General features: G+C 48.4%; 1 protein-coding gene across 13 annotated transcripts in view; it reads right to left on the bottom strand.

Annotated features, from left to right (window-relative positions):
* The window catches only part of CREM (cAMP responsive element modulator), a 134,178-nt gene extending 112,783 nt beyond the window's left edge, over positions 1-21,395 (bottom strand). For 11 of the 13 annotated variants that reach the window (XR_009550291.1, XM_060192470.1, XM_060192471.1 and 8 more), the window contains exons 1-2: positions 21,253-21,395; positions 7,089-7,184 (exon numbers count right to left, since the gene is read on the bottom strand). Coding sequence is in view for 11 of the 13 variants with exons in the window: in XM_060192470.1 (XP_060048453.1) it covers positions 7,089-7,132 (44 nt within the window). In the remaining 2 variants the exon portion in view is untranslated. Of the gene's footprint in view, positions 1-7,088; positions 7,190-21,252 lie in introns of all 13 variants that reach the window. The other 2 variants (XM_060192460.1, XM_060192461.1) reach the window with 2 other exon arrangements.
* Between the last annotated feature and the right edge of the window lie 4,042 nt (positions 21,396-25,437).

Here is a 25,437-nt window from a genome sequence, read left to right on the forward strand (position 1 = left end):
AAACCCCAGGTTCAGCCCCCAGCACGACAACAAGCCAGAGCTGAGCAGGACTTGGGTTGCTCTCTCTCTCTCTCTCTCTGATAGATGAGTAAGATATTATAAATTAAATTAAATAATAAATAAAAACTTGGACAAAAAAAAAGGTGCCCATACTGTTTCCCATTTTCCCATCTACTCCTGGGTAATCCCAAAGCGGCCTTTTCTACACTAGCCCTTGTTTGGTCATGCTAAACCAGTGTTCTCTACCACTACAGCTAATATGCTTTTTAAGTCCTATTTTGTCTGATTCAAAAGCTGTTGACGTTCTCTCCCGATGGTATGATACAGGGTGTCCCCTCACCTGCCGCTCCAGTCCCTGCTCTGGCTCAGTGTCAGCCTCCGCGTCTCGAAGGCTCTGTCCAGTCTCCTCGTTCCCCTCACCTGTCCCTGTGCCACAGCGGCCATCACCCTGCAGCTACGACTCTCGGATCTAGACGATCAGTCGAGACGCCTTTCTGGAGTCTCCAAATCACACATTCAATGCTTGCTGTATGCCTCCAAATAGGCGCCATGCAGTTATCTCAAACTCAGTGTACCCAAAACTAAATTCTTCTTCCTCCACAGGCTTGCTTCTTCTCTGAGTCTCTTTTCTCAGGAAAACAGGGTCCCCCTGCACCCAGTTTCTCCAGTCAGAAAACTGGGTGCCATCCCAGAGCCTTCTTTCCTTCCCTACACTGTCATCACCAGGGAAGAGGGATCCAACATCCCTAAGAACTGAGTCCTCCACTCTCTCGATTGCCCGCCCAGCACCCCCCCCCCCACTCTGCTCCACACCAGCCGCTACCTCTGCAGGATGTGTGCTTCAGCTTCCAGCGCTCGCCTGCTGGCCGCTCTTCAGGGGCTGTCTATTGAGGGCAGAATAAAGCCCAAACTTGTAACTACATCTACCACCACGACAACCAATGAGTGTTAGCTGATCAGCCTGTGTGGTGAATGCCTTCTAGCGGTGATCCTTAACTTCGCAAGGCCAAACAAGGAGACGTGATCTATATGATCTGACTGTCTGCCGGGTTCTTTGAGAGAGCAAGAGAGCAGGAACAGGAGATGTGGAGGTTAGCACAAAGGCACGGGGTGGCACGGCCAGGCTCTACACGAAGGTCTTTTACCCAGGACTGTTTGGGGTCTTTCACAGTCTGACCCTGTGCTCATTTTACAGTCAGTCTCCATAACTCCCACACTCAGCATTCTCCTCTCTTTAGCAGCCTGGCTTTTCTGTTGTTGTTGTTGTTTGGTTTCTGTCCCCATGTCATATGCTCCAAATTCTCTTCTCTTCCATCTACTCTCCGCTCTCCCTGAACTGTGGCCTTCCACCTTCTTCTCTGGTCAGCAGGCAAATGACCACCATCTGTTCAAGACAGGGCTCAAGGATGCCATTTCTCAAAAGCCTTGAGATGTACAGCTCTCCCTGGTTCAGAAGTCTTGCTTGGGTACCTGAGAGGTGGCACAGCGGCTAGAGTGCTGGCCTCTTGAGCAGGAGGTTCCACATTCAAACCCTAGCATTGTGGTGCCAGACTGATGCTTGCTCCCTCACCCCACACACACATGTCCATTAATAAGTAAATATTTTAAAATAAAAACTCAAGACTTGCTAGAGCTAACTGCCTAGGGCAGAATGGAGAGTTACTCCATTCAGAATGTCCAAAGCGTTCCACGCAGCCTCTGTCAAGAATGCCTCTCTGATATACGACCCGTTTCTTCACCAGCACCAATGGCTCACTGGGATTCCGTTTGAGACCTCGATGCATCCCAGCGCCTAGTCCAGAATCTACAGCGACCATCACATGAGCCAGTCAGTTAACTCTTGTGGGAAACTGTGCAATTGCCAGATGTGACTCAAATGACAGAGACGAGGTTAGAGAGCCTGGCTTTCTGCAGGGCACAGATGAGATGGGATGGCAGAGGGTCAGTGAGAGGCCTTGGGACCATGAAGCAAGTGTCCCTTCCCACAGCCAGGCGCTCAGCGCCCCTGCTGAGAAAACCCGTTCTGACGGGGGAGCCTGTGAGTAGCTGCAGCGTGGACACGACCTCCATTCGCACAGGCTTTGTCTTTCGTGCCCTGCAAAGTGGAGACTTGAAGCTGAACCCAATTTTTTCTTCTAGAGCATCCAGGACAGAAGAAACTGTGATGGAAAAGCCATTTTCTATAGTACTGGTCCACTTTGGCTCCACTCACATCGTCTTGAGTACAGTGAGCCCTGTCAGTGAAGATGACCCACCCAGGCATTTCCCAGCACGTAGGCTCTGCAGTTTCTGACTTGTCACCTGTTCTCCAAGACAAGCTCGGACCCGACCCGCCCCCAAGAAACTGGTGGAGGCAGGACTGAGTGGAGCACAGGGCAAGCACTAATCTAGGCACTTCCAAACAACGTCTCTGCAGGAAATGCAGAGCCCAGAACTCAGCTCTCGGTGACCTGCACGGTATCTGATAAGTGCACTTAGCCGAGTGTGCACGGTCTCTGTAGACCAGCCTCAGCGGTGACTGGATACTTTTATCTGTCTGAAATGTCTATAAAAACTAGAATTTCTGGTAGTTGGGTGGTAGCACAATGGGTTAAGCGCAAGGACCCGCGTAAGGATCCCGGTTCGAGTCCCCGGCTCCCCACCTGCAGGGGAATCGCTTCACAAGCGGTGAAGCAGGTCTGCAGGTGTCTGTCTTTCTCTCCCCCTCTCTGTCTTCCCCTCCTCTCTTGATTTCTCTCTGTCCTTCCAACAATGATGACATCAACAACAACAATAGCTACAACAACAAAACAACAAGGGCAACAAAAGGGAATAAATAAATAATAATAATAAAATTTTTTAAAAACCTAGAATTTCTGTATAATGTGTAAAAGACAGAGCCATTATAATCCTGACTGTTCTCTCTATTCTCCAGCATGGAAACTGTGTCATCGGACTTTTTTTTTTCTCCCATCTTCAATGTTCTATAACAATATTAAACACAGTGGTGCTGTAACTAGTAAGAAAGTCTTCATATTAATTCATTCTTTAGTATTTTAATCTTAAAACAACAATGCCTGTTTGAGAGAAGGCCAGTTAGTAATTATAAATTACAGAATATTTTAAAATAAAGAAACAAAACTAAAACAAACAAAACATCCATTAACCACAACAAACTAATAGTAAGCAAAATACGAACATTTGATTCTAGGGGGTCATGGAGTGGCGCACCTGGTTAAGTGCACACACTACAGTGCACAAGAACTCGGGTTCAAGCCCCTGGTCCCTACCTGCAGAGGGAAAAATTCAGGAGTGGTGAAGCAGGGCTGCAGGGGTCTCTCTATCTCTCCTCTCTCAATTTCTGTCTCTACCCAGTAATAAATAAATTAAATAAAATTTTAAAAAGAGTTGTCTGGGAGGTGGCGCAGTTTTAGACTCTCAAGCATGAGGTCCCGAGTTCGATCCCCAGCAGCACATGTGCCAGAGTGATGTCTGGTTCTCTCTCTCCTCCTATATTTCACATAAATAAATAAAATCTTTTTTAAAAAAAATTAAAGAACAAATATTTGGGGTTTTTTTTCTACTTCATTTTTTTTTCTACTTCTAAAAACTCTTTTTTCTTTCCTTTCTTTTTTTAATAGAGCACTGTTCAGCTCTGGTTTTAGCCTATACTGGGACGGACCTGGGACTTCAGTGTCTCAGACATGAGCATACTTTGCATAAGCCCTGTGTCATCTCCTCAGCCCTGGCTCCACAGTTCTAGTGAACAGGAAAGAATTTGCTTAAATGGGCATCCTCTGTTTATATAGACAAAGTAGTACGTAGCAATATTCTTTTCTTGTAAAGACAATTTCTCCTTTTAAAATCTTGACATTATTTAGCAAACCACTAGCTTATCTGATGGAAAAGTTCTGGGCATATTAGGATTCAACTTGAAAGCTGACTTCATCATTGTGAGGCTCTCTGTCTGTTGTCACTGGGGTTTTACCACTCGGGCCAAGTTTTTAGAAAGAGTAGGTGGTGGTGCATCTGAAGTAAGAGCCAGAGTTCAGGCCCTCAGCCCCACCTATAGGCTCAAGCAGCAATGCAAGTGTCTCTTCTCTCTCCCAGTCTCCCCTCTACCCATCCCAATTTCTGTCTGGAATACAGATATTTTTAAAAACATAAACAGAGATACTAAAGCACCAAAAATTCCCCCTGCAATGTGGGCCAGGCTTGAACATAGGCCAGCTCCAGAGAAAGCAAGTGCACAGCATAACTATTGTTTTAAAGGAATAGTTTCGGGCCAGGCGGTGGCACAGAGTACAGTGCATAAAGACCCTGGTTCTAGCCCCCTGCTCCTCACCTGCAACGGGGAAAGCTTCATTGAGTGGTGGAGCAGGTCTGCAAGTGTCTCTCTTTCTGTCTCCCTCTCTATCTCCCTCCCCCTCTCCATTTCTCTCTTTGCTGGCAAATAAAAATGAAGTAGAAAAAAAAGGGGGTGGTAGAGGGGAATGGCTGCTGGGAATGGTGGGTTTGTCATGCCGGCACGAAGCCTCAGTGACAGCCTTGGTAGCAAAAAAAAAAAAAAAAAAAAAAAAAGGAAATTACTAAATTCTATCTAGATTTCTGTAAAACACTTGCAGGAACTGTGTTCTGTTTTACAAAGAGAGCTATAAGTATAGCCAGAAGCAAGGAGAAAACTACAATTGTATAACTCCTTACATATGATCGCCCTTAAAAATACTTCTCCAGGGCCCTATTCGGGGAGTCCTGAGGTCCCCAAACAGACTTGATGAGCCTAGACCTCGAATAAATCCCTCTCTCCATTGTTACTGGTCATCTCTATCAGGAACAACACAACAGACCCCTTTGTGAGACCCCATAGGACCTTGCCCTCAACTTGGATCAACAACGGTAGAGAATGTTCCACCCTCTCAAGGGAGGCTGGACAACATAGTCTATGCTCCACCTGAGGAAGATGGATCCTGATATTGGGGCAGCTTGGAATATTCCTACTCATGACCACAGAATGTGAGCTCAGATCTACAGGGATGCAGAGGTCACACAGGCTCCTAAGCTGAATATGGGCCCCAGGTCACATGAAATCTATGGGGTTTACAGTCAACAATATTTATACACCTTTCCCATATTTGGGAGCTACTCTCTTCCCTGATCCAGCTTTCTGGTCCTTTTCCAGCCATGACATCATCATGACCCAGACAATAACTTGGGTCCACCTGCATATCAGATTTCAGGCTCAGGGGAAAAAAATAGAACAAAAATAACTAGTATAGCCACAGGCCCTTTGGAATATAACTAAAATAGACCTACTAGCTATGTACAAAACAGAGACCCCCCAACTCTTCACCTGCACTATTCCAGACTTTAGGTTCATGACTAGTCAACAATTTGTTTGGCTTTATATGTTAACTCTTTTTCAGCCACCAGGTTCCAGATGCTAGCAGGATGCCAACTGGACTTCCCTGGGCAGACAACCCCACCAATGTGTCCTGGAGCCCCACCCCACTAGGGAAAGAGAGAGACAGGCTGGGAGTATGGATCCACCTGCCAACGCCCATGTTCAGCAGAGAAGCAATTACAGAAGCCAGACCTTCTACCTTCTGCATCCCACAATGACCCTGGGTCCATACTCCCAGAGGGATAAAGAATAGGAAAGCTAGCGCAGAGGATTAAATGCAAAAAAAAAAAAAGAATAGGAAAGCTGTCAGGGGAGGGGATGGGATATGGAATTCTGGTGGTGGGAACTGTGTGGAGTTGTACCCCTCTCATCCTATGGTTTTGTCAGTGTTTCCTTTTTATAGATAAAAAAAATACTTTTTCACAGATGTAATTTATTAATGAGAGGGAGTAAAGGAAGGGAAGAGAAAACCAGAGCATCCCTCTGAAATATGCAATGCTGGCAATTGAACTTGGGACCTCATACTTGAGAGTCCAAGGCTTTGTCCACGGCACCACCTTCCAGGCTGCAATGAAATATGTATTTATTAAAGAGGAGAGAAAGAAAGAGAAGGACCCAGATCATCCCTCTGGTGTATGTGATGCTGAACTCAGGACCCGATGCTTGACAGCCTCACGCCTTACCCCTGCACCACCTGCCGCCTGCTACTCTGCTTTCTAACTGAAAATGCCGACACTTAACAGAAGTTGAATGTGCATGTCCACTTATTTCCTACATTCTCCGACACAGCGCCTAGTTGGAAAAAAAAAAAAACAAACCTACCAGGTTGGTTGAATATTTTCAATATATATATGTGGATGTATGTAGGTATAGATAGATATATAGATATATATTCCAGGGTTATTCTGGGGTTATCACTGGGCTCAGTGCCTGCCCTACTGCTCCTGGAGGCTATTTTTTCCCTTTTGTTGCCTTTGTTGTTTATCCTTGTTGTGGTTATTACTATCGTTGTTACAGCTGTCATTGTTGTTCAGTAGGACAGAGAGAAAGACAGGCACCTGCAGACCTGTTTCACTGTGTGTGAAGCGACCCCCCTGCAGGTGGGGAGCCGGGGGCTTGAAGTGGGATCCTTACTCTGGTCCTTGTGCTTTGCACCATGTGCATTTAACCCCCTGTGCTACTGCCCGCCCTCCCCACACACATACTATTCTTTATTGACATAAACATAATTAGTTCATTCATCATTTTAACTTTAAACTAAATAGAAATTCCTAGGATGCCGGCCAGACTTCCCTGGATTGAAGACCCCACCAATATGTCCTGGAGCTCAGCTTCCCCAGAGACCCACCCTACTAGGGAAAGAGAGAGGCAGACTGGGAGTATGGACCGACCAGTCAACGCCCATGTTCAGCGGGGAAGCAATTACAGAAGCCAGACCTTCTACCTTCTGCAACCCACAATGACCCTGGGTCCATGCTCCCAGAGGGATAGAGAATGGGAAAGCTATCGGGGGAGGGGGTGGGATATGGAGATTGGGCGGTGGGAATTGTGTGGAGTTGTACCCCTCCTACCCTATGGTTTTGTTAATTAATCCTTTCTTAAATAAAAAAAAATTATTAAAAAAAATTTTAAAAAAAATTTTAAAACTTAAAATAAATAAATAAATAAATAAAAAGAAATTCCTAAAGCAATAAACATATCCACCTACCTTAGATTTGTCTTAATATACTTTTTCCTGCCACATTTGCTCATTATTAAGACATTTGTAATCACTGCTTTGCTCCTTTCTCGTTTTCTTCTTTATTTATCCTGCAGTAAAATTATAATGAATTGGAAGATCTTAACATCTTCAAAACCAGAAAAAAATACACAATTAAACTGTACGCGATTTCTCAGATTGTTTTCTATTGAAAAGAAAGCGATGTTGTCTGAACCATTTAATACCATGGCATATGTTTTACAGGCATCAGTTCTATTTTAAAATAATGATCATTTACAAAACTGGGTGCAGTAACCATTTCCCTAAAATTTTATTCCACTTAAAACAGATTCGTCAATTGCTTTCCATTTACCTTAAATTCAAAACTGAGTTTTGTCAAAGAGACTTCAAGCCTCCCCCCCCACACACACACCCTAACCCCCACCTGCAGGGGAAAAGCTTTGCAAGTGGTGACACAGGACTGCAGGTGTCTCTCTGTCTCTCTATCTCCCCTCCCCTCTCGATTTCTGGCCATCTCTATCCAACAAATAAAGACAGTAAAAAAAATTTAAAAGTAGTTTTAAGTACTCTAGCAACTAAAACCCCTTTATGCTACACCTGAGGAAAATGGGTCAATACTGGGGCAGCATGGAAAGTTCCTACTCATGACCACAGAATGTGAGCTCAGATCTACAGGGATGCAGAGGTCACACAGGCTCCTAAGCTGATTATGGGCCCCAGATCACATCAAATCGATGGAGTTTACAATCAACAATATTCATACACCTTTCCCATATTAGGGAGCTACTCTCTTCCCTGATTCAGCTTTCTGGTCCTTTTCCCAGCCATGACATCATCTCCCCAGACAATAACTTGGATCCACCTGCATATCAGATTTCAGGCTGAGGCAAAAAAAAAAAAAAAAAAAAAAACTGGTATAGCCAGCCACAGGCCCTTTGGAATATAACTAAAATAGATCTACTAGCTAGGTACAAAACAGAGACCCCCAACTCTTCACCTGCACTATTCCAGCCTTTAGGTTCATGACTAGTCAACAATTTGTTTGGCTTTATATGTTAACTCTCTTTTCAGCCACCAGGTTCCAGAAGCTAGCAGGATGCGACCAGACTTCCCTGGACAGACAATCCCACCAGTGTGTCCTGGAGCTCCGCTTCCCCAGAGCCCTTCTCCACTAGGGAAAGAGACAGACAGGCTGGGAGTATGGATCCACCTGCCAACGCCCATGTTCAGCGGGGAAGCAATTACAGAAGCCAGACCTTCCACCTTCTGCACCCCACAGTGACCCTGGGTCCATACTCCCAGAGGGATAAAGAATAGAAAAGCTATCAGGGGAGGGGATGGGATATGGAGATCTGGTGGTGGGAACTGTGTGAGGGTGTACCCCTCTTATCCTATGGTTTTGTCAATGTTTCCTTTTTATAAATAAAAAAATTAAAAATACCTATTTTATAGTTTATCTCTTGTGTACTATGCAATAGACTTTCATATATCTATTTATCTTCTGCTGGACCCTCACCTCTTTATTAATTAATTTACTAATTAATTTATTTATTTATTGGATAGAGACAGGCAGAAACGTAAGGAAACTTCTTTGCCATTGATGATGGTACTTAGATCCGAGATGCCCCTTTTAGTGTTCCCTCCCAAGGAGTCAGAGAGATTTCACAGGAGTAGTACACCAGACTTACATGCCTGAGACCCAGGTACAAGCCCCAGGACCACTGTCTAGCAGTTCTCTGGTTTCTCTCTTGCCTTTCATAAAGAGGGGAAAAAAAAATGTACACCCTCCTAAGTGGTCCCTTGTCAAGTGGTGTCACACCACGCCAGTCAAGGGCGGGACTGAGTGTGGGGCAGGGCGCTCAGGCTAGGTTATGACCGTAACCACTGCCCTCCCCTGCCACAGGGAAACCAGGAAGTGGCCTGGCACTTGAACAAGCTCTCTATAGCACGGACAAAAAAGGCCAGGGGTGCCACTCACTAACAGTGCACGCCTTGCACGGATGAGGCCCCAGGTTCAATCTCTGATACCCCCAAAAACAGAATTGGTATTCAAAAGGGAAAGATGGTACTATCACTTCAAAGTAAGGAGTTATTCATTCCTATTCTATATTATATTATATTAGGCTATAATTTTACATGAGGACAGCCTGTCTGCCCTAAAGAATGTGTAACCAAGAGGGCAGGGTCCATGTGTGTATTTAAACAGTGATCAGAGGGAGTCGGGCAGTAGCGCAGTGGGTTAAGCGCAAGTGGCGCAAAACTCACGGACCGGTGTGAGGATCCTGGTTCGAGTCCCCGGCTCCCCACCTGCAGGGGAGTCGCTTCACAGGCGGTGAAGCAGGTCTGCAGGTGTCTGTCTTTCTCTCCCTCTCTGTCTTCCCCTCCTCTCTCCATTTCTCTCTGTCCTATCCAACAACAACATCAACAACAATAACAATAATTACTACAACAAAACAAGGCTAACAAAAGGTGAATAAATAAATTAAAATTATTTTAAAAAGTGTTTGAACAGTGGTTGGGAAAGCCGGGGAGACAGCATAGTGGTTCTGCAGAAGGCTCTCATGCCTGAGGCTCTGAGGTCACAGGTTCAATTCCCCCATACCACCATAAGCCAGAGCTGAGCAGTGCTCTGGTTTAAAAAAAAAAAAAAATGAGGGGGTAGCAGGGGTAGATACTATAATGGCGATGAAAAGAGACTTTCATGCCTGAGGCTTCAAAGTCCCAGGTTCAATCCCCCACACCACCATAGGCCAGAGCTGAGCAGTGCTCTAGGAAAAAAATAAAATAAGAAATAAGAAAGGAAAGGTAAACAGTGATCGGCACCCAGGCCGCCTCCTTTGTGCTTAGCACTGCAGAAACAATGAAATCTCCCTGCTCTCCTGGAACCTGCAATCTGCGAGAAACAGGCGACCCAAATTTTTACACCCAAGAATGTGACTGCTGTCTGAACAGTGGCCATCATGACTCCATATCAGAAGACAGAAGTAGCACGGGACACAGCTCAAATGACAGAGCAACAGACTTTTATGTCTGAGGTTCCTGGTTCGATCCCTGGCACCGCATGTACCAGGGTGGTGCTCAGGCTTCTCTCTCACGCCCCTCATGTGAAGCTCTCTCCCTCACATGTAAGAGATAAAAAGTGATGCTTTGGGGCCAGACAGGACTGTACTTGCTTTCTCGTGCGCATGGCCCAGGTTCGAGGGCAGGCTCCCTTAATGAAGGAAGTTTCCGGCATGCCAGAAGGCAGACTCAGGGATTCGCGCTTTGTGCCCCACCAGACCAACACTGTTTAAAATACAAATGCAAACACACTACACTTCCTCACTCAAATGCCTCAGCGCCGCCTCCTGCCTTAAGAACAAACAGCCCAGGGAGTCGGCCGGTAGCGCAGCAGGTTAAGCACAGGTGGCACGAAGTGCAAGGACCTGCGTAAGGATCCCGGTTTGAGCGGGGAGAGAGGAGTGGCTCAGCAGGGGCATACCCAGTTAAGCATACGTAGTAGTACTAAGCGCAAGAACCTATGTAAGGATCTGAGTTCGAGCCCCCGGCTTCCCACATTAAGGAGGGGTCGCTTGACAGGTGGTGAAGCAGGTCTGCAGGTGTCTCTTTCTCTCCCCCTCTGCATTTCTCTCTGTCCTACCCAACAATGACATCAATAACAACAACAATAACTACAACAATAAAAAACAACAAAGGCAACAAAAGGGAATAAATATTTTAAAAATCTTAAAAGGGGAAAAAAAAAGAATAAACAGCCCATGACTTTACTAATTTTTGCCTGAGCTTAACAGTTAACATGCAGGTGGGCTGAAGGCATTGTTTGGGGAGATGGTGTCAGGGTTGGAACTAGGACTAGAAAGCTGGATCAGGGCAGAGAGTAGCTCCCAAATATGGGACAAGTATGTAAATATTGGTAACCTCTTGTCCTACGGTCTTATAGGTCATTATTAAATCAGTAATGATTTTTTAAATTTTTTAAAAATTTATTTATTGGGGAATTAATGTTTTACAGTAGTGATTTTTAAAAAAGAATCCACAGCTATCACACACGACAACTTTGAGCCTGACCTCACCGCACTGAAGGAAGCAGCTTTGGAGCTGTGCTGTGTCTCTCAGTCATCTGCGACTGTCTGAAAAAGCTGGGCCGATGTGGTGAAGCCCCAGTGAGGATGAACAGATAAATAAATAACCAGTCAGTCGATCGGTCAGTCAGTCACAGACCAGGCTCACTAGAGCTTGCTGTGATCACATTCTAATGCTGAGACATCCGTTCCTCTTTCAATTCCCTCCATCTCCTAGGGCCAGAGTCATCTCGTCTGAATTGGTCACAGGAAACTAAGCCCTGGTTTTCTACGGAATGAACTCTGTGTACTTTGAGCAGCTGGACTAATTTTATACTATTCATCTTATCTTAAATCTTGCTTTTAAAAATGTTTTTATTGGGTGGAGGGTAGATAGCATAATGGTTATGCAAACAGACTCTCATGCCTGAGGCTCCAAAGTCCCAGGTTCAATGCGCCCCCCCCCCCCCACACACACACACCACCATAAGCCAGAGCTGAACAGTGCTGTGGTAAAAAACAACAACAAAAAAAAAGTATTTATTTTCATAAGAAATACACATCTTTGGAGAGTCAGGCGGTAGTGCAGTGGGTTAAGCACACATGGCGCAAAGTGCAAGGACCCGCGTAAGGATCCCGGTTCGAGCCCCCGGCTCCCCACCTGCAGGGGAGTCGCTTCACAGGCAGTGAAGCAGGTCTGCAGGTGTCTTTCTCTCCCCCTGTCTGTCTTCCCCTCCTCTCTCCATTTGTCTCTGTCCTATCCAACAATGACAACATCAATAGCAACAATAACTACAACAATAAAACAACAAGGGCAACAAAAGGGAAAATAAGTAAATAAAATAGTGAAAAAATAAAATATTAAAAAAAAGAAATACACATCTTTCTCTCAGAAAGAGAAATAGAAAGGGAGACCAGAGTCAGAGCCCTGCTCAGCTCTAGCTTATGGTGGTGCTGGGGAATGAACCTGGGACCTCAGAGCTTCAGGCATGAAAATCTCTTGAGGAACCACTATGCTGTCCCCCTCCTTAAATCTTGTTTTAATATCCTAGAATATTCTCTTAATGGGTAGGCAAGGGTTGAATCTAAAACCTGCACCCACACACAGACAAACTTCTGGATGACTCAGAACTTAAATGTTCATGTTCTTAATACAGCATGTTAATATTTCTATTAGCAAATATGAATTTAAAAACCAGTATATATTCTGCTTAGCTGAAAAACAGTCACTGAGTGTCCCATGATACAGTGTATAATACTGTAGCTGGTCTTCTAATGTCTAGAGTCGCAAAGTCTCTACACAGTAACAGTGTAAGTGATTTTAAGTTAGATGTTCACAGGGAAGCTTTATCTTTCATAGTAAGGATGCCTATTTTGGACTACTCCTGCATTAAAGCCAAGTAATAGCTTATGCTGGGTGAAAACAATGACATCAAGTAGTCCTCTGCCTTGGCTCAGGACTGGGAAAAACTTCGGACTCTGAAGTGTGAATACTTGTGTTCGATCCCTGGTACATGGTGTGTGCAAGATGCTGTGGTGTGCTCTGTGTGTGCGTGTGTGTGTGTGTGTGTGTGTGTGTGTGTGTGTTAGGTAAATGAATATATAGTTTAAAAAATTACAACAAACGATACTCAATGCTTTAATAGCTGGGAGAAAGTAAGCTCGCCAGATAAAGAAAGGACTACAGGGAGTCGGGCGGTAACGCAGCAGGTTAAGTGCAGGTGGCACGAAGCACAAGGACCGGCATAAGGATCCCAGTTCAAGTCCCCGGCTCCCCACCTGCAGGGGAGTCGCTTCATAGGCGGTGAAGCAGGTCTGCAGGTGTCTGTCTTTCTCTCCCCCTCTCTGTCTTCCCCTCCTCTCTCCATTTCTCTCTGTCCTATCCAACAATAATAGCTACAACAATAAAACAAGGGCAACAAAATGGAATAAATAAATATTAAGAAAATAAAAAAAGGACTACAAGAGCTGAGAAAAGCCAAGAGACTGGACGACTTATCGATGGCCTTCTTGGTCACTTCCAGGTCACCCTGGGGTCCTAGTCAGGGACTCCTGAGGTCCCCTCATCGATATGGTGGGACCAGACCTCTCACAGACCCCTCTCTCCACATTACTGCTCACTGCCATCAGGACCGTCATGGTAAGCCCTCCTGTGGCCTCTCCAGGATCTGCCCTCACTGCAGAGCAGCCATGGCAGGGACGGCCCCACTCTCTGAAGGGAGGCTGGTCAGCCTGCTCTGCCCCTCGAGGAAGACGGGTCCTGACATGAGAGCAGCCTGGAATGTTCCCAGCTGTGACCATGGACGGCGAGCTCAGACTGACAGGGACGCAGAAGTTACACAGGCTCCCGGGCTAAATAGGAATAGACATGAGCCAGGGGGGTGGGCAGTGGCACACCTGGTTAAGCGCACAGGTCACAGCGCACAAGGACTCAGGTTTGAGCCCCCAGTCCCCACCTGCATGGGGAAAGCTTCATGAGTGGCTAAGCAGGGCTGCAGGTGTCTCTCAATCTCTCTCCCTTCCCTCTTGATTTCTGGCTGTCTCTATCCAATAAATAAAGATAATAAAAAAAAAAGTTTTAAAAGGAGGAGTCAAGCAGTAGCACAGCAGGTTAAGTGCACATGGTGCGAAATGCAAGGTCCAGAGTAAGGATCCTGGTTCGAGTCCCCAGCTCCCCATGTGCAGGGGAGTCGCTTCAAAGGCGGTGAAGTAGGTCTGCAGGTGTCTTTCTCTCCCTGTCTTCCCCTGCTCTCTCCATGTCTCTCAGTCCTATCCAACAATGACATCAATAACAACAATAACTACAACAATAAAATAAGGACAACAAAAGGGAATAAATATTTTTTTTAAAAAAGGAATAGACATGGGCCCTGGGTCAGATCAACATGGCAGTTAATTGTATTTATATATTTTCTTCAAGTTTGGGAGCTACTCTTTGTCCTGATCCAGCCTTCTACTTATGTTCTCAACTCTGACACCATCCTCCCAGACAATATTTTTTAGTTTACCCCCCCAAAAAAAAAAAAAAAAGAAAGAAATTCAGTGGGCTCACAGTTGTGAGGCCCTAATTCAGTCTCCAAATCACATAGGCTGATGATCTGATTGGCTGATGATCTGATTGTCTCTCTGCTCCATGCCTCCCCGAGTACTTACCTTCTAAGTATAATACTAAACATGGACAGAGAATAAGCATTCTGATACATAAATATTTTATGTATGCTTTTTATTTTATATATTGTTTAGAGAGACAGAGAGGCCGGGCTTGTATGCATGAGGTCTTAGATTTGAACCCTGCACTATGGATGGCAGAGGTGAGCGGTGCTCTGGTTTCGCATAAAAATAAACAGAAGGGGCCGGGTGGTGGTGCACCGGGTTGAGTGCACATGTCACAGTGCACATGGACCCAGGTTCGAGCACCTGGTCTCCACCTGCAGGGGGAAAGCTTCATAGGTGGTGAAACTGGGCTGCAGGTGTCTCTCTGTCTCTCACCCTCTCAATCCCTCTCGATTTCTGACTATCTCTATCCAATAAATAAAGATAATTTTAAAAATTAAGTGAAAATAATAAACTGAAAACATATTTTAGAAAAGAAATCTTTGATAGAACAGAGGGAGAGGAAGTGGGGGGAACAGAAGGGAAGAGTCACCTGAGGCCCTGCTTCCCTATTAGTGAAGCCCCCACCCAGCCCCACCCCTGCAGGTAGGGACTGGGAGCTTGAACCAGGCTCCTTGAGCGTCATAATCTGTGCACTCAACCAGGTGTGCTACCACACTGAAAATATTAAAAAAAAATTGGTGCTCACCTCATTCTTCATATGATGTATCTATCTACCTTCTGACAAGAAAACTCCACTTAATTTCATTGCTGTATTCTTTAATATGCAAACCTCTATATAGATGTGTTAAATACACTGATTTGCAGTGTATTTTTCATTTAAAAGCAGAGATCTATTCTGATGTGTTCAATTACAAATATGACTTAATCTAACTTTCTGGAAAATGTTTAATATTTAAGAATCAGTAGCCAAGGAGGTGGATCAGGAGGTAGAACAGTCCTTGTGTGAGCGCAGAAGCCCAGGGTCTGATTCCTTGCGCCGCACATAATGGAACAGCTCTGGGCCCTCTCCTTAAATAAGTCATTTTTCTTTTTTTTTTTTTTTTTAACCAAATTTGGGCAACAGTATTAGAATGTTTACCTAAGCGATTTCATCAACCAACCCTCTCTACTAGTCGATCAAAACTCTCCATCTCTCTCTCATCCCTGCAGTCTAGCTAATAGCCATCTCACTCATCTTCCAACTGTTCAAGAACTTCCGTTCCTACCAGCTAGGGTGTGAGCTTAAGAGTGAGTTACCCCAAGCGCCAAATTTAGTGGTGCCACCGACGCTTTGCGTGCCATTTTGGAATTCTGTTATGTTATATGAAATTGTTAAATGGATACAACGATCCGGAGAGAGCCGTTACTATGAAAACTAAGTTGCATGCTTTGGGAAAGATAAGAAAGGCGGACAGACTGCATGTTTTATTTTTAATCCTGCAGGCTGGAGACAGTGGTGTGGATGTGCAAAAAAAATTGCATGTTAGAGGTTTAATCCCAGCACTAACCACAGTCAGAGCTCAACAGTGCCACTGTGCAAATAAACAAACAAACACATGTGCTTTGGGACTGGATATTATAGCTGGAGATGAAATACTGGGGAGCTATGAGCAAAGTGCAGGGCTCTTTCATTCTGTGAGTGAGTAAGAGAAAAAGAAGCCATGGCTACTCTCTGGAGTTTTTTTTTTTTTTAACAAAGGCACTTAATGGAGTAATCTAAATTCTTGCACAACTTCCAAAAACCGCAAAGTAAAAAGTGCATGGTTTAAATGCACTGAGATGCTTTTCACCAAACAGGCAAAAAAAAAAAATATATATATATATATGGCAGTGGTATGGCCTTTGTGGAAACAAGAAGAGAAAGAGGATACAGATGATATGATCTGTTTCCCTGATTCTGGATGAAACAAGATCTCGGTTGTTCGGGAAAGCCCAGGGTCTCCACAGGTTAACCGTGACCCATGCAACAATGGCCAGTAGGATCTGAAAGATAAGGTAAGAATGTGAAGCATGTGGTCTTTATTTTTCATTATTTACTTATTTATGAACATGAGAGACAGCACCAGAGCCTCACCCTAGACAGCTGATGCTGGGGATCAAACTAAAGACCTCAAGCTTTAGGGGGAAAAAAAAAAACAAACATATATATATATATATATACAAATTTATTGCCACCAAGGGTTATCGCCGGGGCTGGGGCCAGCAGTAGGAATCCACCACTCCCATAGTCATGTTTTCCTTTTTATTTTGATAGGACAGAGAGAAACTGAGATAGAGAGGGGGATAGACAGAGAGAGACACCAGCAGACCTCCTTCTCAGCGCTTGAAGCTTCTCCCCTGCAGGTGGGGGCCGCCGGGACCTGGGTCCTTGCACACGGTGAAGCGCTCAGCCGGGCGCCCCTGCCTGGCCACAGCACCTCGCGCTTTCAAGTCCAAAGCTCTAACCACTGCGCCACTTCCCGGGCTGCTGAAGTGCCTGCTCTAAGTTGGCCCTTCTCTACCAAGTGGATGAGAAACATGGGGCGAGGTAGGACTAGCCAGGAGGAAGGACTCCACAGAGCTGAGTACCCCAAACTGATGGCCATGCGCCCGGCTACTGCGCTTCAGAAGCTGAGCACAGGGGAAGCAGCCAGAATAAGCAAGAAGAGGAAATGACACCACTTTTAGTTCTGAAACCCTGGTGAAGTAAAGTCACTTTCAAATCACGATCTTCACACTGGAGAAACTGAGGCAGGAGCCGCATTTGTGCATGGTTCTTTCGCAACGCCTGTTAAGCGACGTCTGTGATATTTCTGGACAGTGAGTCACACACATCAAGTCAGGTGGTTTCCAGTGTGCATTCAAGACGACTCCTTCTAGTTGCTTCAGACACCAGTTTTATTTAAGAAATAGGAGCTGTCTGATTAAAGTCGTCCAAGGATTAACTCTCGCAGCGATCATTTATTTCTTTAGCAGCTCGCTCCCGACTTGGTGCCTGCTCTGGGCTCCTCCAGTCAGTGAGCCGGGCTGGGCCCTCGGAGCCCTCACTTCATCAAGGGACACACACCTTCGGCCCTGTCCTTTGAGCAGCTCCTTGGTTCACTCAAGCTAGTGTACAGTTCTGTTTTTTCTTTTCTGTAACCAGCTTCATTATTATTCTTTTAGGACGTTTCTCAACGCTGTGACAGCTACACACTGGAGTGGGAGCTGACTTGACTACTAACTAGGGAATCTGGGCGAGTGTAGATGTTTGAATTAGCTGAAGGGCAGAGAGATCAGTGACAGTGTGGTTATACTTACCTGTGGTTATACACGGGGCCTGGCTCGTCTATTTGAACAAGACTGACATCTTGACATCTAACGACGTCATCAGCAGGCGCTAGAATGTTCCACGGGGATGGAAGCAGGGATGGAAGCGGGGACGTGCCCGCAGACCCAGAGCTGGAGCTTTGCATCTGGATCACTATCACTGGCGGACTCCGGACTGCGGTCTGCAGTGTGTTTAAGGCAAACCACAAGAGTGACTCTTTTGTGCTGTCCGTGAAAGGAGGTTAGTGCTGCCTGAGGAAATGAGGGCACAACGGTATGACGCTGGACATTCTCAGTTAGAATGTTCTCACTTGAATTCTGAGAGCCGGGGAATTACTGTGGCAGGAACGCACCAGACTTCCCTAACTGAAGAATCGAACCCAGCACGGCATCTGCCAGAGTGGAGCAGTGTCCTTCTTTGGCATGGCACAAAAAGACTCTCATGCCTGAGGCTTCGAGGCCCCGGGTTCAGTGTCCATCCCAGCACCACCCTTAGCCAGCTGAACAGATCTCTGGTAAACATAAATAAAAAATAAATAAATAAAATCCAAATGCCTCATAGTTACAAAAAAAAAAAAAAAAGAACTTTCAAGAATTTGTGAAGTTCTCAAAGCAAAATCTGAGTAGCAAGAATCAGTGTTGAAATGGCACAAAGTTTGATTCTGACATGAATGGGTCTGGTTGTGTGTGAATGAAGATGCTTCCCGTCTGGGGGAGAACTAAGGATTCAGCGGAGCCTCACACACCCTGCTGCTGAGGGCTTCTGAGAACAGACACCCTTCCTCACCAGTCACAGCCTCTGACGCCAAAGCCCCGCACGACTTCTGGGCTAGGCTTGTCTTCACAAGAGTTGGACATGAACCTTGCCAGTCATTTCCTCTGACCCTCCTGGGAGGGTCAGTCAAGAAATGGGAGAAATCTCTCTCTCACTTTCTCGGTTCTGTTACACAGAGAGAGGGGGAGAGACACTACAGCAACCACCCCAACTCCCTCCAGCATTTACCCTGAAGAGAAGCACGCTATTTCAAAAAGGACTTAAAATGTCATGTGCAGTCTTTAAAAGGGCATTGCTGACGAGATGACTGAGAATGTTTATTTCCTCGGGTGTGTGCCAAGCATGAGAAACCCCCTCGGAAATCTAATCACCCGAATCGGTGACACTGAGATCTCCCCGTGCGTGTGCTCGCTCTTCCGACATACAGAAGTCATCCGTTTGGTAAGGCAAAGAGATCTCACAGAATTACAAGCCACTTCAGGCTTTCGGCCTTACCAGCTGACACTGGCCGCACACCAGAAGGCCAATGACTCGCCTCGGAAGGGTCTGCACTGTTCCCGGTTTTTGATCTATATAAACAGAGTTGGGGGGGGGGGGTACTGGAGACCCGGCTCAGTTTTCTGACCCTCTGCTAACTTACAGGGAATACTAAAGACTGGCGAAACCAGAGTCAGAAGGAAAGCCCTCTACTATGGTAAACACTCGGCCAGGCAGGGCCCTTGAGGATGTTAATAATCTCACACACACACACACACACACACACACACACACACACACACACACACACACTCCCCCATGAGTGACCACGATTCGAGGGTCACCGGGAAGGGTGTTAGAATTCTTCAGCAGAAGCATTTCATGAACCTTCAGGGACTAGGCAAAAAACAGACAGGAAGACGGAAGGGCTCCTCGGTGGTTATACCGTCAGCAAGGATTTATTCAGACACTCTACGTACACAGACACACAGACGGTGGCTGCAACCGGCCCCCGGGCAGAGGGTCCCACGCCTGGCAGCAAGTCACGGTCACTGGGAGGGCGGACGTTCGCCCACACGCATCTGCTCACGGAGGCATGGTGACTTGGGGGACATGTGCTCACCCAGGACCACATCGGTCCAAGTCTCTTTCTCCACAGCTCGTCTGGGACACTGGGGGCCGCCCCTTAAAGAGTCAGCTGGCGACACTGGGCATGTCCGCCGGGACAGTTCGCAAAGTGCTTCCCCTGGGGTGGGGGCGTGTCAGGGTGTCTGTGGGACCATCAGAGGTGGCAAGGTCGCCTGGACTTACAAAATAAAGAGAGCGGACGGGACCCGGCTCAGACACAGCCCAGTGCCCACCCGCAGGCAGAGAGGCAGCTGGAGCTGCAGGGCAGTGAAGGGCCCTGGGGGCGAGGGCGGGGGGCCCAGGCTGGGGCGGGGGGCTCTACAGGGCACTGACAGACGGCACAGGGCGCCCCCGGACAGTCGGCCCACACTGAGCTCGCGCACGGTCCCTGGACCCGGTTTCTGGCCGGTGCAGGGAGCTGTCCTCGGAGGGGGAAGATTTAAACATGAAATGAACTGGAATAAAAGGTGCGGGCGAGCCACGACTCTCGGGTCCGCTCTGCCTGGCGACTGTCTCCTCGTCTGTGCGAACCCAGCCCAGTGACTAGATTCTTCTGAGAGCCGGCCGGGCGCAGACTGACAGCTGCTGACTGTGCCCTGCGTCTGGCTCCAGCCCGGGCAAAGGGTGCGGAGAGTGGGTGCCCATCCTGCAGCCTTGCAGAGCCAGCCTCAAGGGGGGGTGGGGGGGAGGGAAAGAAGAGAGGGAGGGAGGGAGGGAAGGAATGGAGGGAAGAAGGGAGAGAGGGTCCAAAATCAGGTGACGACAGAGCAAGGTCCTGAGGGTTGAAGGTCGGGGGTCTGTTCTGGGTCTGTCCTGGGTTGGTTCTGGGTCTGGGTCGGTTTTGGGTCTGTTCTGGGTCTGGGTCTGTTCTGGGTCTGTCCTGGGTCTGTTCTGGGTCTGTTGTGTGTTCTGGGTCGGTTCTGGGTCTGTCCTGGGTCGGTTCTGGGTCTGTCCTGGGTCGATTCTGGGTCTGTGTCTGTCCTGGGTCTGTCCTGGGTCTGGGTCTGTGTCTGTTCTGGGTCGGTTCTGGGTCTGGGTCTGTCCTGGGTCTGTGTCTGTTCTGGGTCGGTTCTGGGTCTGTCCTGGGTCTGTTCTGGGTCTGGGTCAGTTCTGGGTCTGTCCTGGGTCAGTTCTGGGTCGGTTCTGGGTCAGTTCTGGATCGGTTCTGGGTCAGTTCTGGGTCGGCTCTGGGTCTGTCCTGGGTCGGTTCTGGGTCTGGGTCTGTCCTGGGTCGGTTCTGGGTCTGGGTCTGTTCTGGGTCTGTGTCTGTTCTGGGTCTGGGCCGGTTCTGGGTCTGTCCTAGGTCTGTTCTGGGTCTGTTTTGGGTCTGGGTCTGTTCTGAGTCTGGTTCTGGGTCTGTCCTGGGTCTGTTCTGGGTCAGTTCTGGGTCGGTTCTGGGTCTGTCCTGGGTCTGTTCTGGGTCGGTTCTGGGTCTGGGTCTGTCCTGGGTCAGTTCTGGGTCTGTCCTGGGTCTGGGTCTGTGTCTGTTCTGGGTCTGTCCTGGTTCGGTTCTGGGTCTGTCCTGGGTCCGTCCTGGGTCCGTTCGGGGCGCTGAGTCGCGGGCGGCACCTGCTCGGGGAGAGCCTGACCCGGGTGCGGGGAGAGAGAAGGAAGAGAGACGGGAGGACAGGGAGAGAGAGAGAGAGAGAGAGAGAGAGGAAGAAATGGAGGAGAGAGAAAGGGAGAGAAAAGAGAGAGGGAGAGAGAAAGGGAGGGCGGAGGGCGGAGGGCCTGACGGAGGAGGACAGAGGGACGGAGGACAGAGGGACGGAGGGCGCCGGACGCGACCCCCGCGCTCCCCGGGCCGCCATGGCCGGCGCGCCACTTACCCGCCCGGCCGCCTGACGTGGCGGCTCGTCACTGCTCACGGCCGCGAGGAGGCGGAGACCGAGCCCGCGCCGGCGCGGCGGGCCCACGTCGCCCACGTCAGCTCCGAGCCCGCCGCCGCGACCCACCGCCGCCGCCGCCGCCGCCGCCCGAACCGCGTCCGCGCGCCCCGCCCGTCCCGCCCCGCCCGCCGCGCGACGGCCTCCCGGGACGCTCGAACGCCGCCCCCTGCCGGCCGCCCGCGGGAGCGCGGCGCCGACAATCCAACAATTAGATGGAACGGGGGCGGGGGCGGGGGCGGGGCCGCGGGCGGGGCGGGGCCTCCGAGACCGGAAGCCGGCGGCTGTGAGCGCGCGCACCCGGAAGTCGCCCGCCCGGCGGCCCCGGCTGGACGGCGCGCCCAGAGTTCAGGCACCTCGGCGGGTGCTGGAGGGGAGCGAGCTCCCGGTGCGGAGGAGGGACGAGGCTGCATCCGGGCGTCCTCCCGCCCTGCTGCCTCTCACCTGTCGCCTCTCACCTGTCACCTCTCACTTGTCACCTCTCGCCTCTCACCTGTCACCTCTCACCTGTCGCCTTTCACCTGTCGCCTCTCACCTGTCACCTGTCGCCTCTCACCTGTCGCCTCTCACCTGTCACCTCTCGCCTCTCACCTGTCGCCTCTTACCTGTCGCCTCTCACCTGTCACCTCTCACCTGTCGCCTCTCACCTGTCACCTGTCGCCTCTCACCTGTCACCTCTCACCTGTCGCCTCTCACCTGTCACCTTTCACCTGTCCCTCCTTACAGGAGCCTGGCGCTCGGGGGAGAAACCACCCAGGAAGGCCGGCTTTGGACCCACAGCGCCGGCCTCACGGAGAGAGGCGGCAGGCACAGCGGATCAGGATGGGGCTCTCCCACTGGCGTCCTGGGTTCAAGTCCTGCACCACAGGTGCCGCTGTCTACTTAGTGGCTGCTGTACTTGTGCGCGTGCACATATAATCAGGAATGTGTGCATACATACAGCCATACATCCACATACATATACACATACACACATACATATACACACATACGCATACACATATACATACACACATATACACACATACACATATACACATACATATATACACCTACATGTACATGTACACATACATACATATACACACACGAATATACACATACACACATGCATATACACATGCATATACACATACATATACACACATACATGCATACATGCATACATATACACATACATACACATATATACATACACATATACACATACACATGTACACACATATATACACATACACACATACATATACATACACATATACACATACACATGTACACACATATATACACATACACACATACATATACATATACACATGTACACATACACACACATATATACACGTACACACATACATATACACATGCATGTACACATACATACACGCTCCCAAAGCCTCTCCTCTTATTCCGCACGCGTCCCTGGAAGCCGGGTGTCTGTCCGGCCAGAGCAGCTGGCGAGAGCGGCCTGGGCACGGGGTCGGGGTCGCCCTGTGGCTCTCTGAACGCTCTTGCTCACACGGAATGCACCTGGGAAAAGTGAAAGCACGGCGGGCACCGGGTCGGGCACACGCGCTACGATGCACGAGGACCCGGGTTTGCTCCGGCCCCACCCGCGGGGGGAGCGTCATGAGCAGTGAAGCAGGGCCGCGGGCCTCTCTCTCTCTCTCTCTCTCTCTCCCCTCTTTCGGTTTCTCTTTGTCTCTGTCCAATAAAGAACAAAATAAGTACAAAGAAAGGGGAAGTCTACAAATAAAGACGTCTATGGGGCTGGGCAGACGGCGTAACTTACGCAAAAAGACTCAGAAGAGGGGAAAGGAAGGACCCTCGGAAGCAGAAACAGGTGTAGGTGTGACTTAGAAAGGAAGAGAAGGGGCGGCGGGTTGAGCGCAGGTGGCGTAAAGCACAAGGACCAGCATAAGGGTCCCGGTTCGAGCCCCTGGCTCTCCACCTGCAGGGGAGTCGCTTCACAGGCGGTGAAGCAGGTCTGCAGGTGTCTGTCTTTCTCTACCCCTGTCTGTCTTCCCCTCCTCTCTCCATTTCTCTCTGTCCTATCCAACAACGACAACAACAATAATAACCACAACAATAAAACAACAAGGGCAACAAACGGGAAAATAAAAATAAATTTATATAAATAAATTTAAAAAAACTGATGCTATTGTTAATAATTTGCAAACAGAATCCTGCCTGAATCGCTAAGACGCCAGATTCAATCCCCAGCACCATCATAAGCCAGAAAGAGCTGAGCACCGCTGGGGGCTGGTCTGGAGGGGGAACATACACACATAGACACATACATACATACATGACACCGGCAGAGAAGGGAAGGGGTGCTCTGTGGGCTAGTGGGATCTTACAGGGGAGGAGATCTCCACCTCCTCAGTGCTGGAAGTTGGCTCAGCGGATCTACTCCCAGATGTATCCGATGTCATGTGGGGAATGCATCCAGCCGCGTGGAACCAAGCTGGCAGTTTGGGGGAGAGAGAAAGAGAGAGAGAGAGAGAGAAGCAGGTCTTGCAGGGGTCCACTGTGAGCGAGGACTGCACTCCTGCCACGTGAACTGACCACAGCAGCCAGAGGCCCATCTCGGGCCCTTACTTCCTATTTGCTCAGACCTCCAGTGCCGCCTTTTGTGTGGAGATAAACATCTCCCGAGTTCACAGTGCTCATTATTCCTTCCGCCAGGATGTTAGGAATTACCATGCGTCCATCAGAGACAAATGCTTTGTTACAGTCAGTGACTGATGAGAGATCCCCCCCCCCCTTCAGAGAATAGCTTCCCTGTTTCAGTTCTGTGTGTGGAGCAGGGGTAGGGAGCAGAGACTCCAGACTCCATTCCCAGTCCTCCACTTTAACTCCGGGGGAAAAAAATTCGACCTTCCTCAGGCCAACAGGAATATTTTAGTTAACAAGAGACAGAACACTTGGGAAATACTTTTGCAGTAGGCAGAGTTGTGATGTACCTCGTTCTTTTGTAGTGGAAGGAAGGTGCCTGTCTCCACCACCTGATATAGTGGTTTATTAATGAAGAGAGCGGGCAGACTTAAAAATTAGCCAAGTTTGGGCCAGGCAATGGCACAGCTGGTAGCACACAAGTCACCGTGTGCAATGACCTGGGTTCAAGCCCCTGCTCTCCCCACCTGCAGGGGACAAGCTTTACAAGAGGTGAAGCAGTGCTGCAGGTGTCTTTCTCTCTCACTCACCCCCCTTTGTCTCCCCCTTCCTCCTCAATTTCTCTGTCTCTATCCAATAAATAAATAAATTGGGTTTTTTTTATTTGTTTTAATACTGAATAGAGACAGAGAGAAAGTGAGAGGGGCCCTGGTCCCCTTTGCAGCTGGGGACTGGGCGGCTTGAATCCAGATCTTCACACATGGCAATGTGTGTGCTCAACCTCCGGAACACCACCGCCTGGCCCTAATTTCTTGCTTTTTTAAAACATTTTTATTTACTTATAAAAGGGAATAGTGATAAGACCATAGGATAAGAAGGGTACAACTCCACACAATTCCCACCACCAGAACTCCGTATCCCATCCCCTCCCCTCCCCTGACAGCTTTCCTATTCTTTATCCCTCTGGGAGTACGGACCCAGGGTCATGGTGGGATGCAGAAGGTGGAAGGTCTGGCTTCTGGAATTGCTTCCCCGCTGAACATGGGTGTTGACAGGTGGATCCATACTCCCAGCCTGTCTCTCTCTTTCCCTAGTGGGGCAGGGCTCTGGGGAAGCAGAGCTCCAGGACACATTGGTGGGGTCGTCTGCCCAGGGAAGTCCAGTTGGCATCATGGTAGCATCTGGAACCTGGTGGCTGAAACAGAGTTCAGATATAAAGCAGAACAAATTGTTGACTAATCATGAACCTCAAGGCAAGAATATTGCAGATGAAGATTTGGGGTCTCCATTTTGGAAAAAGCTAGTAGGTCTATTTTAGGTATATTCTAAGGGGCCCATGCCTTTGCCAGTTTTTGGCTGAGTCTGACAGATAACATGCAAGTTGGCCCAAGGCATTGTCTGGGGAGATGGTGTCATAGTTGGAAAAAGGACTAGAAAGCTGCATCAGGGAAGAGAGTAGCTCCCAAACACGGGGAAAGTATATCAATATTGTTAACTCTAAACCCTGTCGG

The sequence above is a fragment of the Erinaceus europaeus genome, chromosome 6 (assembly GCF_950295315.1).
Source record: "Erinaceus europaeus chromosome 6, mEriEur2.1, whole genome shotgun sequence".
Classification (NCBI taxonomy): domain Eukaryota; kingdom Metazoa; phylum Chordata; class Mammalia; order Eulipotyphla; family Erinaceidae; genus Erinaceus; species Erinaceus europaeus.